Source organism: Musa acuminata, chromosome BXJ1-3, assembly GCF_036884655.1.
Source record: "Musa acuminata AAA Group cultivar baxijiao chromosome BXJ1-3, Cavendish_Baxijiao_AAA, whole genome shotgun sequence".
NCBI lineage: Eukaryota > Viridiplantae > Streptophyta > Magnoliopsida > Zingiberales > Musaceae > Musa > Musa acuminata.
The window spans coordinates 7,028,933-7,045,080 of record NC_088329.1 but is presented as its reverse complement, the minus strand read 5'-3'; the positions used below and the strand labels follow the sequence as shown (position 1 = coordinate 7,045,080).

General features: G+C 39.5%; 3 protein-coding genes across 5 annotated transcripts; 2 read left to right on the top strand and 1 right to left on the bottom strand.

Annotated features, from left to right (window-relative positions):
- The first annotated feature begins 858 nt into the window (after positions 1 to 858).
- On the top strand, positions 859 to 2,902 carry LOC103978089 (protein trichome birefringence-like 35). The gene is made up of 6 exons (XM_018823220.2): positions 859 to 1,021; positions 1,089 to 1,359; positions 1,567 to 1,738; positions 1,846 to 2,045; positions 2,131 to 2,283; positions 2,421 to 2,902. Exons 1-6 carry the CDS (start codon positions 859 to 861, stop codon positions 2,749 to 2,751), a joined length of 1,290 nt encoding a protein of 429 aa, XP_018678765.2. The 3' UTR covers positions 2,752 to 2,902.
- An 804-nt stretch (positions 2,903 to 3,706) lies between these two features.
- Positions 3,707 to 4,585, top strand: LOC135619620 (PRA1 family protein B2-like). The gene has a single exon (XM_065121801.1). The coding sequence runs from the start codon at positions 3,753 to 3,755 to the stop codon at positions 4,401 to 4,403; it is 651 nt and encodes a 216-aa protein (XP_064977873.1). The 5' UTR covers positions 3,707 to 3,752; the 3' UTR covers positions 4,404 to 4,585.
- A 1,571-nt stretch (positions 4,586 to 6,156) lies between these two features.
- On the bottom strand, positions 6,157 to 13,657 carry LOC135582806 (sorting nexin 2B-like). 3 transcript variants are annotated; one of them, XM_065121810.1, is made up of 6 exons: positions 12,502 to 13,657; positions 11,090 to 11,302; positions 10,723 to 10,983; positions 7,950 to 8,036; positions 6,725 to 7,081; positions 6,157 to 6,633 (listed from the first exon to the last, which is right to left on the bottom strand). In XM_065121810.1, exons 1-5 carry the CDS (start codon positions 13,486 to 13,488, stop codon positions 7,001 to 7,003), a joined length of 1,629 nt encoding a protein of 542 aa, XP_064977882.1. In that variant the 5' UTR covers positions 13,489 to 13,657; the 3' UTR covers positions 6,157 to 6,633; positions 6,725 to 7,000. The 3 variants fall into 3 exon arrangements, with proteins under 3 accessions (XP_064977882.1, XP_064977894.1, XP_064977887.1); XM_065121822.1 differs by having other exon boundaries at positions 6,159 to 6,633; positions 11,090 to 11,299; positions 12,502 to 13,656; XM_065121815.1 differs by having other exon boundaries at positions 6,161 to 6,633; positions 7,001 to 7,081.
- Positions 13,658 to 16,148: the final 2,491 nt, after the last annotated feature.

The window sequence follows — 16,148 nt, the reverse complement described above, 5'->3', positions numbered from 1 at the left end:
AGATCTCATAATTCTTGAAAGTTATCAGACACACACATTTCTCCTTTTGCTCTCTCGTTAGCAAAAGTGCCCCATCAAGCCAAGAATCTCTCTCTCTCTCTCTCTCTCTCTCTCTCTCTCTCTCTCTCAGACACACACAAACAGACATATCTATCTCTTGTTCTTAAGCAAGTGCCCAATCTCTCTCTCTCTCTCTCTCTCTCTCTCTCTCTCTCTCTCTCTCTCTCTCAGACACACACAAACAGACATATCTATCTCTTGTTCTTAAGCAAGTGCCCAATCTCTCTCTCTCTCTCTCTCTCTCTCTCTCTGTACCACCAAGTGATCCTTCTTATTTGAGAGTCAAAGCGCATCGGGACGTCTGTCTACCTATGAGACTGGTAGGTGAAGTTTGTACACAGGTGCATGTCTGTAAATTTCGTGCTGGAGATCGAGGCTTTGGTGTGATGAGGGAATGGCTCAGACTGAGCCGTTGACAATGAATTCTCATGCTAAATATTAGATATATATTTATTACTATTAGATGAATATAGTGTTAATAATATACGGTTAAACATTGTCGATCAGGTTTGATCATCGAGTTAATGAAATCAGTTACTTCATCTCATAATAAATCATTTCAGAGCCAAAAAAATATGGATATGATATGGTAAAAGGTCTAAGTGAGATGTAAGTGTGGAGCAACTTGGAAGGTAGAAATATAAATGTATATTATATCTATATATAATATGCTCTTCATTGCTTGCTTTTGTTGGATTCCTCCTCGCATTGTGTCCAAAACCACATACTACTAACCCTTAATCACCCCACATTACTCTCTCTCTCTCTCTCTCTCTCTGTGCGTGTCTTCGCAACGCGATGCGGAGATGGAGCAGGACGAGTGTACAGCTCTTCCTCTTCCTGGTCGTCTTCTCCCTCTTGCTGCTCTCCTCCATTGTCCACGACGAGAGAGCCATAAGAACTCGAGAGGCCTCCACCGCACACCCCTCGTTCCCCACGCACTCTGTCACAGAGACTTTTGGTGAGATTGCCTTTGCTCCTCTCATCATTGCCTTGATCTCATCATGCACTTCTCTGATCTTTGTCAGATGGTCTGGATTGGTCGAACGCGTGTACTACGGTCAGGAGCTACAGAAGCAAATCGAGCCCTGCGGCGGAGCGCCGAAGGCAGCACCAGAGCAGGGAGGAAGGATGCGATGTGTTCTCCGGGAGGTGGGTGTATGACAACAGTTCACATCCCCTGTACGAGGAAGCTTCATGCCCTTACATGTCGGACCAGTTGGCGTGCCGGAAGCATGGCCGGCCGGATGAGGAGTACCAGAGGTGGCGATGGCAGCCTCATGGCTGCAACTTGAACAAGTACGTCTTCTCCTCCATCCCTGTTTACATGATTCTTCTACTGTGTTTGGTTGCCGAAACATATCATAAAGCTTCTCTGTTCCTTGATGAGTCTTAATGCTCTCGTTTGATGATGGACGAAGAAACAGACAAGTTTGGGTCTTGGCATGTAAACAAGTCTGACACTGATCACTAAATCTTTTTCTGCACTCTTGTGTTCCTCCGAAGATGGAATGCCACAGAGATGCTGGAGAAGCTGAGAGGAAAAAGACTGATGTTTGTGGGTGATTCTCTAAACAGAGGACAGTGGATATCCATGGTGTGCATGGTTCAGTCTGCCATTCCAGATGGGAAGAAATCTATGACACCAAATGCAGCTTTAACAATCTTTAGGGCAGAAGTAAGCTGCCATTTTGCTTCGAGAATCCTCTCTGTATAGCCATAAGCATCTTAGAACTTGCATCAAGCTCATCTTTTTCTTGATGTATCTTAACACATTCTTTATAGGAATATGATGCCACGATAGAGTTTTACTGGGCACCACTGCTTGTGGAATCAAATTCTGATGACCCAGTGAACCACAGATCAAATGACAGGATCATCGGACCAGATGCGCTGGGTAAACATGCAGGTCAGTGGGAGAAAGCAGACATTCTTGTCTTCAACTCTTATCTATGGTGGAGGAGTGGCCAAAAGATTAAGTTATTGTGAGTATAGAACATCCTTCATTATCCTTAAAGAAGTATCGGTGAAGCATGTCATCATCAGTCGCTTCTCAACTCTCTGGTGAAGGTGGAAACCTGATGATGATGGGATCTGTGAAGAGGCCAATGGACTGGATGCCATGAAGTTGGCCATGGAGACGTGGGCGGATTGGGTTGCATCCACCGTGAACCATTTGGCACAGAAGGTCTTCTTCGTCACCATGTCACCTACACATCTCTGGTGAGCATATCATGCTGTAGGAACACAGTGTCACGTAGCATAAGCTTTTCATGTACATGAAAGAAGCATATGCTCACTTACCTTTTCTCCTTGTTGTCCTCTTAATTTCCCAACCTGAAACACTGTCATCATTCCAGGAGCAGGGAGTGGAATCCAGGAAGTGAGGGGAACTGCTTTCAGGAGACAAACCCTATCGACGAGGAAGGTTACTGGGGAAGTGGATCTGACATGCACACCATGCAAATGGTGGGAAGCATTCTGGGCAGGCTGCAGACAAAGGTTGTGGTGCTGAACATTACTCAGCTATCAGAGTACAGGAAAGATGGGCATCCTTCCATCTACAGGAAGTTTTGGGAGACACACAGCCCACAGCAGCTAGCAAATCCTGTTAGCTATGCTGACTGCATCCACTGGTGCTTGCCAGGAGTCCCTGATGTTTGGAATGAGCTGCTGTTCAACTCTTTGTGAGATGTAGATACAGAATCTCTGGGTATTTACTACCATTGAAAAGAAAACTACAAGAAGAAGAAGAAAGCATACATAATAATAGGGTTCTTTTTTCTCTCTTGTTCAGAATTGAGCAAAAAAGCTGAGGCTTCCATGACTGAATGAACTGTGGACTTCTTTTTTCTCTCTTGTTCAGAATTGAGCAAAAAAGCTGAGGCTTCCATGACTGAATGAACTGTGGACTTCTAGCAGAGTCAACTGAGGAGTCTTGGCATTAGATATTGCAGGGGAGTTGACTTTCTCTAGGTTCTTCAAGTGGATTTTGTTTTTTCATTGTGCAGAGGTGCATGTATCAAAGGCTTAATCAGCTTAGGATTTATCTAGTGGTTTTCAGATCTTACTGTCCTGTTGAATCAATTAGGAAGATACATGTATATTATTTCTGGAAATAGCATGTTTTCTCCTTTGAATTATATATATATATATATATATATATATATATATATATATATATATATATATATATATATATATATATATATATATATATATATATATATATATATATATATATATGAGTTAATAGAAGAAAAAGAGGAAAATAAGTTGTGTTATTATTAGAAAAGAAGTAGAAAGGTCATTTGCAATTTTGGTGATTCTTTGAGCTCTTATTCACTGTTAAAATTATCTATCTTTTATTTGCTTTTTATTATGACACAATTATATCTTTTGTATTTATTTTTACAATTTTGATTTTAATTGTTGGCAATAAATTCATATGTTTCACGAAGATAAATTCAAATTAGCTAATATTAGTTACTTCATTTGAGATTTGTGGATGTTTGTTAATGGAGGGGAGAACCTTTATATTTAGAGAAAATATATAATTATATTTGGATTTTACACGTTATTTTTAAGCATTTTCAGGGATAGATACGTAAAACTTCGTGTATTAAACTGACACATCTCCGACACGAGCAAAGAGGGACGGACCCAATTGAGACTCGCTTTGGTACCTTTCGATGGCATCCGCTGCGCCACCCATCCTCCCCGTGTCCACCGCGGGCGGCGGCGGCGGGGCCGCCACTGCCTCCGCCCCAGCGATCTCTGTCCCCGCCCTCCGCCTATTCCTCTCCCGGCTCTCCGACTCCGCCCGCCGCTCCCTCGCCCACCGACGCCCCTGGTCGGAGCTCCTCGACCGCACCGCCTTCGCCCGCCCGGACTCCCTCTCGGACGCCGCCTCCCGCCTCCGCAAGAACCTCGCCTACTTCCGCGTCAACTACCTGGCGCTCCTCGCCGCAGCCCTCGCCCTGTCCCTGCTCTCCCACCCCTTCTCCCTCCTCCTCCTCCTCGCGCTCCTCGCCGCCTGGGCCTTCCTCTACCTCTTCCGCCCCGCCGACGCCCCCCCGCTCGTCCTCTTCCGCCGCCCCTTCTCCGACCGCGAGGTCCTCGCGGGCCTCGTCCTCATCACCCTCCTCGTCGTCTTCCTCACCTCCGTCGGATCCCTCATCGTCTCCGCACTCACGGTCGGCGCCGCCATCGTCTGCGTCCATGGCGCCTTCCGGTTGCCGGAGGACCTCTTCCTGGACGAGCAGGATCCGGGGGGGCCCTCCGGCGGCCTCTTGTCGTTCCTCGGCGGGGCCCCGGCCTCCGGCCCCGCCGTCCTCGTCTGACGTGGATCTGGTGAGCACAAATAGTTAATTCTCGGATCTAGGGTTTCCTTCTACTCCCGCATTCTTCTTGAAACTGATCGACATTGAATCTTTCGATGGATGGTTTGCTCGTTCTTTCCGTTGGTTTAGATCTTGAACTTTGTTAACGCGTTCTATCTATAATTTCTTTTAGATCTGCTAAATTTGTTGATCTCTTAGAATTTTTATTATCTTGATTTAAAACTGCTGCGGGTTGAGATCTGGCAATCAACACATTGCTTTGTTTGTCTCGCTCAGTGTCTTGCAATCACATTATTTATACGCTATTAATATTAATTTGGTTAATTTTTAGATTATCAAATTTGATAACTACTCATAGAAGGATAAAGTTAAATTTAATAGAACCTAATAAACAAAAAAAATTATTGAACATTATTACATCACTTTTCACATGTATAATCATATTAAAAGAAATATCTGCAGAGTAAAACTTGTAATACTAAGTAAACAATTAAATTAAATCCAATAAATCACATAGAAAGACATAGCATAGAACATATGAGTTTACTTTAATTACACAAGATAATGTAACTAATAATCCCCATGGTATTAAGGTTCATCATTAATTTTTGTGCTCTTTGACAACATATTCAGCAACTGAGCCCATTATATGTCTCCATAAATTCTATTACTCCCACAGTTGATCTCACCTTCTTGGACGCCTAATATCACTGTCACCCTATTTACTAGTTTAAAATATTCAGCAAATGCTTCCTTCATAATTCAATTCACCTGATGGAATATTTGTGTGTCTTAAACCAACAATTTTTTAACTCATCCTTTTAGATCCTTAATATGTTTTTGAACAACAATGAGAGGTCACTGTCTATTTTCTTTCTATCGACAAATAAGTTATCTTCACCAGACTTCCTGAAGTTCATCAAAGGCAGGCTGTACATTCCCTAATCCAATTAAGGTTAAAGTTGTTTCATTTGCTATGAAATGTTTATAAATAATCACTAGACTATTAGCAAATAATGCATCTTCACCAGGCTTCCTGAACGTCTAAAGTTCATAAAAGATATGTTGTACGTTCCCAATCTAATTGAGGTTAAAGTGCTATTTCGTAGATAAATCTATTTTTAAATTTTATTTCACGAATTATATCAAAATATTCCACAAACTCTTTTCTTTTACTCATCACATGATACTTATACTCTTAGCCAAAATAAAAAAAAATAAGTATTAAAAAAATATAATACCTAAATCAAGTTCATCATAAGTTAATTTTCAAGAGTCATAAAAAATATCTTGATTCAGTAATATCGAAAGGATAAGGTGGAGAAACAAAGAGTCATGTTCTTTTCGACACTCTTATTTATGAGAAAAAGAGGGGGTTGCATATATATAAATTCAAAACAACGGATCATAATAACAAGAACCATTATATATATATATATATATATATATATATATATATATATATATACATATATATATATATATACATACATACATATATATACATACATACATATATATACATACATACATATATATACATACATACATATATATACATACATACATATATATACATACATACATATATATACATACATACATATATATACATACATACATATATATACATACATACATATATATACATACATACATATATATACATACATACATATACATACATACATATATATATATATATATATATATATATCGAGAGAGAGAGAGAGAGAGAGAGAGAGAGAGTGATTGCCTCTATTAATTTGGATTTAGGTAAGAAACCTCGAACTCTGTAAATTTGGTGTATTATAAATTATATATTGATATTCTATTGTTGATTAGTCCAAACATACGTATATGTTTGGGCAAGTGATTGCCTCTACCTTTGCTCGCCAAGAGCTCTCCATGCCGAACAAGGAATGTCTCTCACGATCGACAGTACGTCATGATCATGGCGACGGAGACGGCCCTTTGGAGCTGGTGACACGCAATGGAGTGTTTTTGGAGGACAGGTCAACATTTTCCATTCTATCTATCTGGGAAGGGGAAAAGAAGTCCCTCTAAACGAAATGCTCCTAACATTATATATATTCTGCCTTCGCATATCTTAATCATGCATTTCTCTTATGTGATTAGCAATCGAGTGAGCCAAGGCAGGTTTTACCATTTTAATCGCCGCCACCACATTCATCCATCTCACTTGCCTCCGGGAAGACCCCGTCCGATGCTGCAGAAGAAGACATCTTACGTTAAGATACTGTAATATGCATGTTATGTAATGTTTGAATGGATGAAATAAGGTTAAGAAAATAACATACAACGTTGTCAATAATTAGCCAAAAAACAGCCCCATCAAAATTTCACAAACCCAAACAGCAGTAGCCAAACGAGAGAGCAACTTCAAATCATTAAGAAAAAGGGTGTTATATAACCTTAAAAAAATAATAATAATAATGAAATAAAGATAGGAAAGAATCTGTTTAATCTCTTCTCTTTTTTTGTTTGTTATATCTATCTACAAGGTAGTGTATACGCAAGTGTCATGGAGAAGATAGCAGGATATAAACTGAGTTTTGGCTTGCAATAGCAATAACCTAATTGTTGTCTCTTGCATATCTACTAGTTTCTTCCGCAACGGTAGCCCAGACACTTGCAATCTTTTCAGAATATCCAACCTGTTCAACGTGAATCAAGGAATCAGTAAGTTGCAATGTATTATAGGCATAACAAACAACGATGATTTCCTAACTATAAGCTTAAAATGCTCACAACAACACATTTTGATAGTTATCTAACTTAACATGCACAGTAGATGCTGGGCAATTACTGAGGGATTCCAGCCAGCATCGTGGTTCCAAGCAAAAAAGATCAGCTGCACAATACTTTAATCAATGGAATGGATCCTAGCTTTGTTTTTCCAAAATCAAAAATCTCATGTGCTAAAAAAACCCAGTCCCCAGTAATTTGCTCCAGCAGTGGGATCAATGGTAAAATCATAACACAAAACAAAGAAGAGTAAATTCTACAAGTATGATGTTCAAAAAAATATATATTGCATCATGTCAGTGATGTATTTCAGATGATCTTAATGTATTGATAACAACACTGCAAGTCAACAGAAGATTCGGTATGTCTTTATATAGCCTAGTATTTATCGAGCTAACAAAAAAGAGAAAAATATGACATCCATAAACTATCCTGAAGTTTGATTATGTGCTACCAGAGGAATTGCTGGTGCAACTGCATTTGAGGACTGGAAAGTTGCATATGAAGTGAAATTATCTATCCCGAGATAATTTGCAGAGAAAATTGCATTGAAGGGAACAAGTAACTTGCACTAAACCCTTCTTCAAAATCAATTTATGCCAAACATTTCATATATAAATATGAAGTAGTGCAGACAATCTTCACTACTGTTCAAGGTGTTGGCTCTTAAATGACAAACTAAAGCATGAGAAATGTCCAAGTACTTCCATGGTCAAAAGACACAATATTGCTGCTTCCCAATATGTTCCACATCATCAAGCAGAGAGTGGGCTTTACCTGATTTATTACAAACCCTTTCAGCATGCTGAGAAAATCATCATGCTTTTCTCTGTCTAGCCTATCAAGCTCATTCCGGTTGTTTTTCTGCACAAATGACAACTGTCTTAGATATCTGCAAAATTATATCCTATATAGTTCATTGTATTTGTTTTGGAAGAATATACGTCTTAGGAAGCAAAAACCAAACAGAGTTAAAAGGAAACCCAAATTTTGTTGTCAAGCAACCCACATAAAGTATCAAACCTCCCAATTTGAGATCTAAGACCAAAAGCATACATTTGGTCATTGAAAAGACAACCTCAATTAGCTGATTGGACAACTGAAGGCCCATAAAAGAAGGTCCGGTCACTTATATGTTTGACCTGAAGTCCTTTTGGATTTTGGATTATTTTTATTTTAAGATAAGTCCTTTCCAGTTAAGGTCACCAGATGCACAAATGCTTTACACTGGTATGGGTACTCAATTCTATTATTACACTAGTAACGTCACCAGATGATTTTGTAACAGATAAAGTTCGAATTTCCATAAAAGAAGAGGGTTCAAATATTCTCATTCTATTATTTAGCAAGGTAGGATTAAAAATGATATCATTTTAACAGCAGCATCTTAAGATCATGAAATAACAATTAGAGTCAAGTAGAAATGTTTCTACAGTTGATATAACATATCTGGCTATCATATTCTAGGCAAATGCTTATTGATATCATGCTCATTGGTTCCCACCGGTTGCCATATTTAGCATGATACTATTTAAATGTTCCTATGAGAAATCTATCCTCAACAACAGTAGCATAAAGAACCTGAGTGAAAAACCAAAAGACCTTTGGAGCTGAGTAATCAGGATTTGTAGCAGGTTCCCAAGCCCGAAGGGTGGGATGATTAGAACAGAGTATGGAACTAACAATTTCTCTCTCAGTAGTCCATCAAAAACTCTCAAGTTACAGCAGACTTCATGTTGCAATATAATCAACAGTGCAAAACTCATAAATTAAGACCTATGCCACTCAACAACATCAAACAGCCATATTTCCAGATTCTTCCCCCTTTTCCAGGATGTCCAAAAGCACGTGGCATTGTTTGATACCCATTTGTGTCATATATCAGCAAAAAAGAGTGTACTCTATCAAGTACACAAGCATACAAATAGTTTGTGGATAAGATGCTGATGTGATGATAGAAGGAAAAAAATAATACTAACATTTAATCCAATAGTATAACTAAAATGCAACGAAGTCAATTAAACCATCTAAGCATGAGAAATATCAATACCCCAAATCAAATAATTTTGCTTTAAATGTAAGTAAAGAATCTAATGCTTAAATCCTTGAGAGTTGCTTTGTGATCTTTGGATTGCCTTCACATGGGAGGCCTGCAGTTCACATCAAAATGATTCAACCAGAGGAATTTCTAGCTCATTCAAGTCAGTCAAATAAATAGCCAATTGTAGTATAGGAGGAAAAGCATTGAGAACTGCAGTTGGGCTAGAAATCAATTTCCAAAAGCAACAAAGAGATGAGAGATCATAATTTGATATAATGAACAAAAAGAAAGAATTAGTAACGCTTATACAAATTACTGGGACAGACTTATATGGTTTTACTATCATCATAATTGAAAACTCCTAGAAAACCAACTCATAGTCTTCTACTGGTATACACAAAAAACTGGCATGAAGTAATTAATACTCACATTACCATAGCATATTTTGCAAATGACAATTCATTGCATCTTTAAAACTAGGATAAGAATTTTATTATTTTTGCCATTAGTAGTAAGTTACCAAAATGTGCAAATGCATTACTGATTGGGCTGCATCACTTAAAAAGTTCACCATTTAGTAAGACAAATTTCATCATGCAGTCAAATAAGAAACTATCTGGTGCAGCATTGCAGCTTGATAAATTTACTTGGACATCATAAGCTAACTTTCAACAGACATAAAGATATCTTGCTTCAACAACATCAAAAGGACAAGGTGGAGGAACAAGAGTCTTCTTCTTTTCAACACCCCTACCATACTGAGGAAGAGGTTGCATATATAAGTTCAAAACAGCAAAAGAACCATAATAACAAAGACTATTGTCAGAATTTTTGATGTGAAACAACTACACTAAAGACCTAACCAAGCATGTTAATCTTGTCAAAAAAATAAAAATGACTCAGTACCGACTTTTCAATAAGTGTTTCCAAATCAGTTCTGAAAATTAGCTTAACTATTATGTACCAAATCAACTTTGACAAACTGCAAACAGATTAGAACATAACAAAGACATCCGTGGTGTCATCCTTGGTATGGTACATCAGGAAATGACAGTTAAGCTAATTCCCAAAGTTGATTTGAAAACACTTGCTAAAACATTAGTACAAGTTTTTTATATTTTTTGACAAGATTAACATGCTTTGTTAGGTCTTTAGTGTAAAGCAGTATTGCAGCTTGATAAATTTACCAGGAATTTCCTTTTTATTACATGTTGAACAACTAGAGTCCAATGCAAGTTGCATTAATGTTTCAGCAAGACAAGTCCAGATGGTTCCTTCCGGTCTACCAAGGCAAGATCGATGCACTCATAATTTAAAGAAATATCCTGAATAGCCATGGAACCTGAAAGATATGCTATGAAGTTTGATAGAAAATTATTATAACTGAAAATTCCAATCATTGTAGATGGACAAGCATGGTACATGAAAAAAATGATGAAATTTCTATTTGGTAATATATTCAGTGTTTATGGATTGTTCTGTGTGATCTGTGAGAGAAACAGACAATACCTTTATCCTGTCATACTCTCTTATTGCACAGCTTTTTGCATCCTCGGTGACTCTTATTGTTTCTCTTAGTTCATCCACTTTACGGAGTCTTGATCTGTCACCACCAAATATCTTTGAGGATGCAGCTTCAAGTTTCTCAACCCTTGTATTCAAGGTTGTTAAATCCGACATTAGTGTTTGCACAGTCAACAGAGTGCTAGTTCTGTCTGAGAATGCACTGCGAACAGCTACCATTAGTCCTAGATACTCATGCAGTGTGTCCTGAGAAATGAAATTCCCAGATAAGTAATGAAGTTCATGCAAAAATAGATAATTTTTGGTTTAATGAAGTTCATGCAAAAATAGATAAGCTAGCTATGATAAGTACCAGATGTTTGACAGTATGAGCATTCAATTCTTGATATAATCTGCTTGCTTTTACTGCAGCAGTTGCTACATTTTTGGTGTCAGCAACTCGTATCCTCTGCGAGCGGTATACACTCTCCTCAGTCTCAAACTTTATCAGTTTGATGAAGGTCAAACCCAACCCTCCCATTATTTCACCGACATCTTGTTGTGATCTAATAAGAGCTTCAGCCTGCTAAAAAGCATAATGCTCAATTAGTAGAAATCTAAAGGTGCAAACAAAATCTAAGGATTCAACAACTGGACCACTGAAATATTAAAAAAGCACCAGGCAAATTCTGAGTGATAACACAAGAAGACTCTGAAGGTAGTTAGGTTGACTATAAAACTATTAACCAGAACCACACTTCTCATCGAGAAACTTAATTCCCAATTATATAAGAGTGGCATTTTATGTGAAAGGTTTAACCAAAAATGAAATAATATTTAAGCCCATAAAGCTTAGAAAACTCTAAATTAGACAATCTTAACTCCTTAAGCAAGAGTTTGTGCTTTATCAGAAAACCGACAAATTAGAGCTGCGTTCCTTATGTAGCTAATTCTGCATAAACGTGGCCTTATACAAACACTTGTTAGGAATCTAATTTAAATTGCCAACAAATGGTTAATCCTTAAAGAGAGCAAGATATAATGAGTAACAACAAACACTTGTTAGGAATCTAATTTAAATTGCCAACAAATGGTTAATCCTTAAAAAGAGCAAGATATAATGAGTAACAACACTTGAACAGTCTAGAAATCCTCATCCAAACAAAATGCAATATAAAGGTGCAAAAATGATGCATGAAGATCTTGGAACAAGTATGCAAAACAAAAGAAAATAAGTCATCCAAGACAGCGAGCATCTCTCTCCACTTACCATGACCCTTTTATGAAGGTTAAAGGTACAAGTTTGTCAATAAAGTATTATAATATTGTCATAGAATGTCCTTGACGATCTTGCAGTCACAAAAACCTTCTATAAGAAGAGTTGATAACCATGACCAGACAATCTAATGCATCATTGTTCTCAGAATAAATGCTTCCAAATAGTTGGTAATTGTGGTTACTGCTTAAGAACACTGCACTGTAAATGACTGCAAATCCTTTTCCACTCCATTAGAAATACTACATTGTAGTTCTGCTTCCAAAGTGGTATTTTGTTTATTTACAACTGAGAAACTTCGAAGATTAAATCAATCAAAACACAGAATTCTGGATTGTTAGATTCTTAAGTCAAATTTTGTACAAAAACAATAAAATTGAAGTAAACTAAACGATCTTTTCTCTTAATTCAATTTCTAAGACCATATCTACTGCAACAGATACCACATTCATCAGTGGATCAGACGAGCATCCAGACTCCACTTCCATTTCTCAGTAATTTTCACATACCTGCTGTGATGCGGGGGTCAGCTGCCATTCGAGGTCCTGCATCTTCTCCTTCCTCTCCAAAAACTCCTTGTCCTCCACGACCGATGGCTTCACTCCACTCCAGTCATTGACCACGGCCTGCTTCAATTCCTTAAATATCCTCAGCAAATCCCTGCCGCCCTTCGCAGGCTGGACGATGTCCTGTGACGCGACTTGTGCGGCCGCCCACTCCCCGAACAGCTGCTTCGGCAGCCGTACCGCCCCATCCATCATCCTCGAAGCCACGTCGGTCGTCGTTGGCAGCGGCAGCTTCCCCTTTTCCTGCAGGAACACCCTAAGCTCATCACTTTTCCCAATAACCGGGTGCTCCGCGAGCCTCCGCAGGTACTTCTCGAGCGCCAACCGTCGGTGCTCCACAAACTCGTGCTTCTGCATTATCTGGCTATCGACCAGGTTCTTATCAGGCCGCGGCGGGATGAAGAAGCCGCGGTATGCCTCAGAAAGCCGGTCAGCGAGCGTCACAACGTCGCGGAACCGCCGCCGGACGCTGAACTCGGGGCCGGCGTCATCGGAGCCCGGACGGACGCGGGTGGTAATGAGGTAGGTGACGTAGGTCGTCCCGCCTGGGACGAGCGAGTTCGAGGCCTCCACCTCTGTCTGCGGGTCGGATACGGCGATACGGCGGTAATCGGAGGCGACGGCGCGGGCAGATCTGGGGGAGGCATCGAGGCGAAGGAAGGGCCCCTGATCGGACGCGCCATTGCTGGATTCAAAGGGGCTGAAGACAACGTCTGCGTAGGAAGGCGGCTCGAGGACGGAGGAGGACGACGGCGGAGGGGAGTCACCGCCGCGGGGAATGGGAAAGAGGAGGGGATCTACGTCGGAGGGAAGGGAGGAGGGTATGGCGGTGCGGCAGTCTGAGGCGGCGGCGTCGGAGCGGGCGAGGCTCTCCCTCTCTTTTCTCGCCCTGATTGAGGCAAACCCTAAGAACGCCTCCAGACCCATCATGATTGTTTGATTGTCTATTTGCAAGAAGAGAAACAAAGAAGCAAATTGGTGAGATAAATCTCGACGGGATTCGGAGGGAAAGAGGAGATATAAAGAAGCGTTCGGAGGGGAAGTTACGAATGAAGAGGGGTAGTTGCACTGGCGGTGACGATAAGGACTCGTTAGAGAGAGTCGTAGGGGAGAGTTGGACACTGCCGTAACAGAAATCACGGGTCACGTGACCGTCGTTGTGTCCGATGGATTAATTAAACAGATTAATTCATAATTCATGACTTAATTAATTGAGATTGATTAATTAAGCATATAAATCGACAAGAATTGAGTAATCAAACATTTAATTCCATATCTCGGTCATCTGTTGGTGCTAATTTATCGTCCATTTGTACTTCCACGTGTCATCTATGTGAAAGCAACACGGGGCCCATCTCTACTTTGTACAGAGAAGGCGCTTCGTGAAATCCCAGCCTTCTATTGGGTGCAGTCATCACCTCCTCCATCGAGCGTCGCCGTCACCCAGACTCCGAGCAACAATGTGCCGCTGTCTCCTCTTCCAACCCGGTTTTCCTTCGATAGATTCTCCGTGCTTATCTCTCTTTCTTGCCGTTTTCTTCTTCTTACTTCATGCTATTTCTTTACATGGCTCCTCATCCAGTTGACAAACTGTTGCGCGTCACCTGTTCGACGTAATGCTCGAAAAAAACAAGGGATGCCATTTTGCTGCTTCATATTCACAAATTGACAGTGAAGAACTATCTTAGAAAGGCATCTTGCTTGTTCCAATGTACAGAGGATGATTGACTTGACATTCTGACTGGCTTTTTGGATAAATACTGTTAGTTAATCTATACGATCTGATCAAAACTGACATTAATGTCACTGATTGCTGCCTTGGAATTTACTTATAATGCCTTGTTTCTGTTGTAGCTGAATCTTCGATGCCAAACATCATCTGCGTTGGGGTTAACCTATGGAGGTATTCGTAGTCGTTGCCAGAGGGAGGACACATACCAGTAGTGCAATCGTGGATGGTAGAAAATCTTTCCATCTCATGTATTTTCTGGTTCCTTTGTTATGCATAATAGGGAGGTAAAACTGTTATAATTAGGTTCACACCAACAGGGGCTATTTACAACAAGAACGGATCATACATTTCAGACTAGTTGTTTGTTTGAAGCTTTAGACTAATTGCACTTTCTTCTTGCAGATTTGATTGGCAGTAAGTTCAAATAGATGCATCTAATTGCTTTTTTATTTTATGCAGTGTGTATGCTTATTATTCCATCATTGGCACTGTGTTCCAAATGAAAAAAATCATATCTTATGACTGTATTGCTTTCTTTAATTACTTGTTTCAACAAACAACTCTCCAAAAAGAAAAAAGAAGGAAAAAAGAGAAATATCTTATTTCAGGATACAAAAGGATTGATCTAGTTCCTTAGGTTGGGAATTATGTTAATGAACTTGTTGTCTACTGGGAAGGAACTTTAGCAATTTAATTCTTGTCTTGAACTACATTGTTGAAGAAATCATTGCACTGAGCATCTACTTGGAAGGTTGATTAATAAATATTGATATTTTCATTTTTTTTCTTCAGTATCTGCAAAATCAAGGTTTTATTGGGAAACCATAGATAACGAAGTGGGTTTATGAGTTCGAACTTGATTCAAAATTTTGTGGATTCTGGGCTCTAAAATCACAACAATTTTAATTTTAGTTCATCTAGTTTTTTTTTTCTTGTATCCAAGCTTTATTTTCTCAGACTTTGTCACGGCTTTGTGTTAGTAACTAAATAGTGTGTTATGATATTATTTTAGCAACCAATTCAAATGACATCATTCATCTCTAGTTATTGAATGCATTATCTGGAATTACGTGTAACTGTGTTTGTCTATGTGCTTGTCACTTATTATTTTGTGAGCTATTTGTTCAATCGATAGTAAATTTGACTCCTTATCATGCCTTTGTTTTAGACCACTGTACTTGTTGAAACTGTACTGATTTGTGTAACAGTTAGGTGGTTCTGCTTGGAATAATATTTTTATGGTTGTATTGCTTTAATGTGTTTTGTTTATCTTGCTTCAGTTGCTAAGATTGCATCTTATGTTCTCGAAGGTGTCACGACCTGAGTCTGATGAATTAATTGGCCAATAACTCCATTTTGGTCTTTCAACTGTGGACCAAAATGCTTAAGCGGAAGTTAACGTAGTACACTCATCAGGCCCATATAAGCCAATCATACACATTGCCCACTTCCGATGTGGGACTAATGGGATGTTACAATATCCCCAACTCAATTAGCTTGACGTCCTCGTCAAGGCCCAACATAACCCAGATCGAACCCTAGCATAGTGCATGTGGGGTTTAACTCGGTGGTGGCTCCACGTCGTGATGAGTTCTCGACTCCATCCACGGGTAGTCCTTTCCTACTCGAGCCCTCTCACCCTGCCCAAATGCTAGGTCGGCTCTGATACCAAATGTCACGACTCGAGTCTGATGAGCCAACTGGCCAATAACTCCATTTTGGTCCTTCAACCACGGACCAAAATGCTTAAGCGGGGGTTAACGTAGTACACTCATCAGGCCCATATAAGCCAATCATACACATTGCCCACTTCCGATGTGGGACTAATGGGATGTTACAGAAGGTGTTGATCTATGTG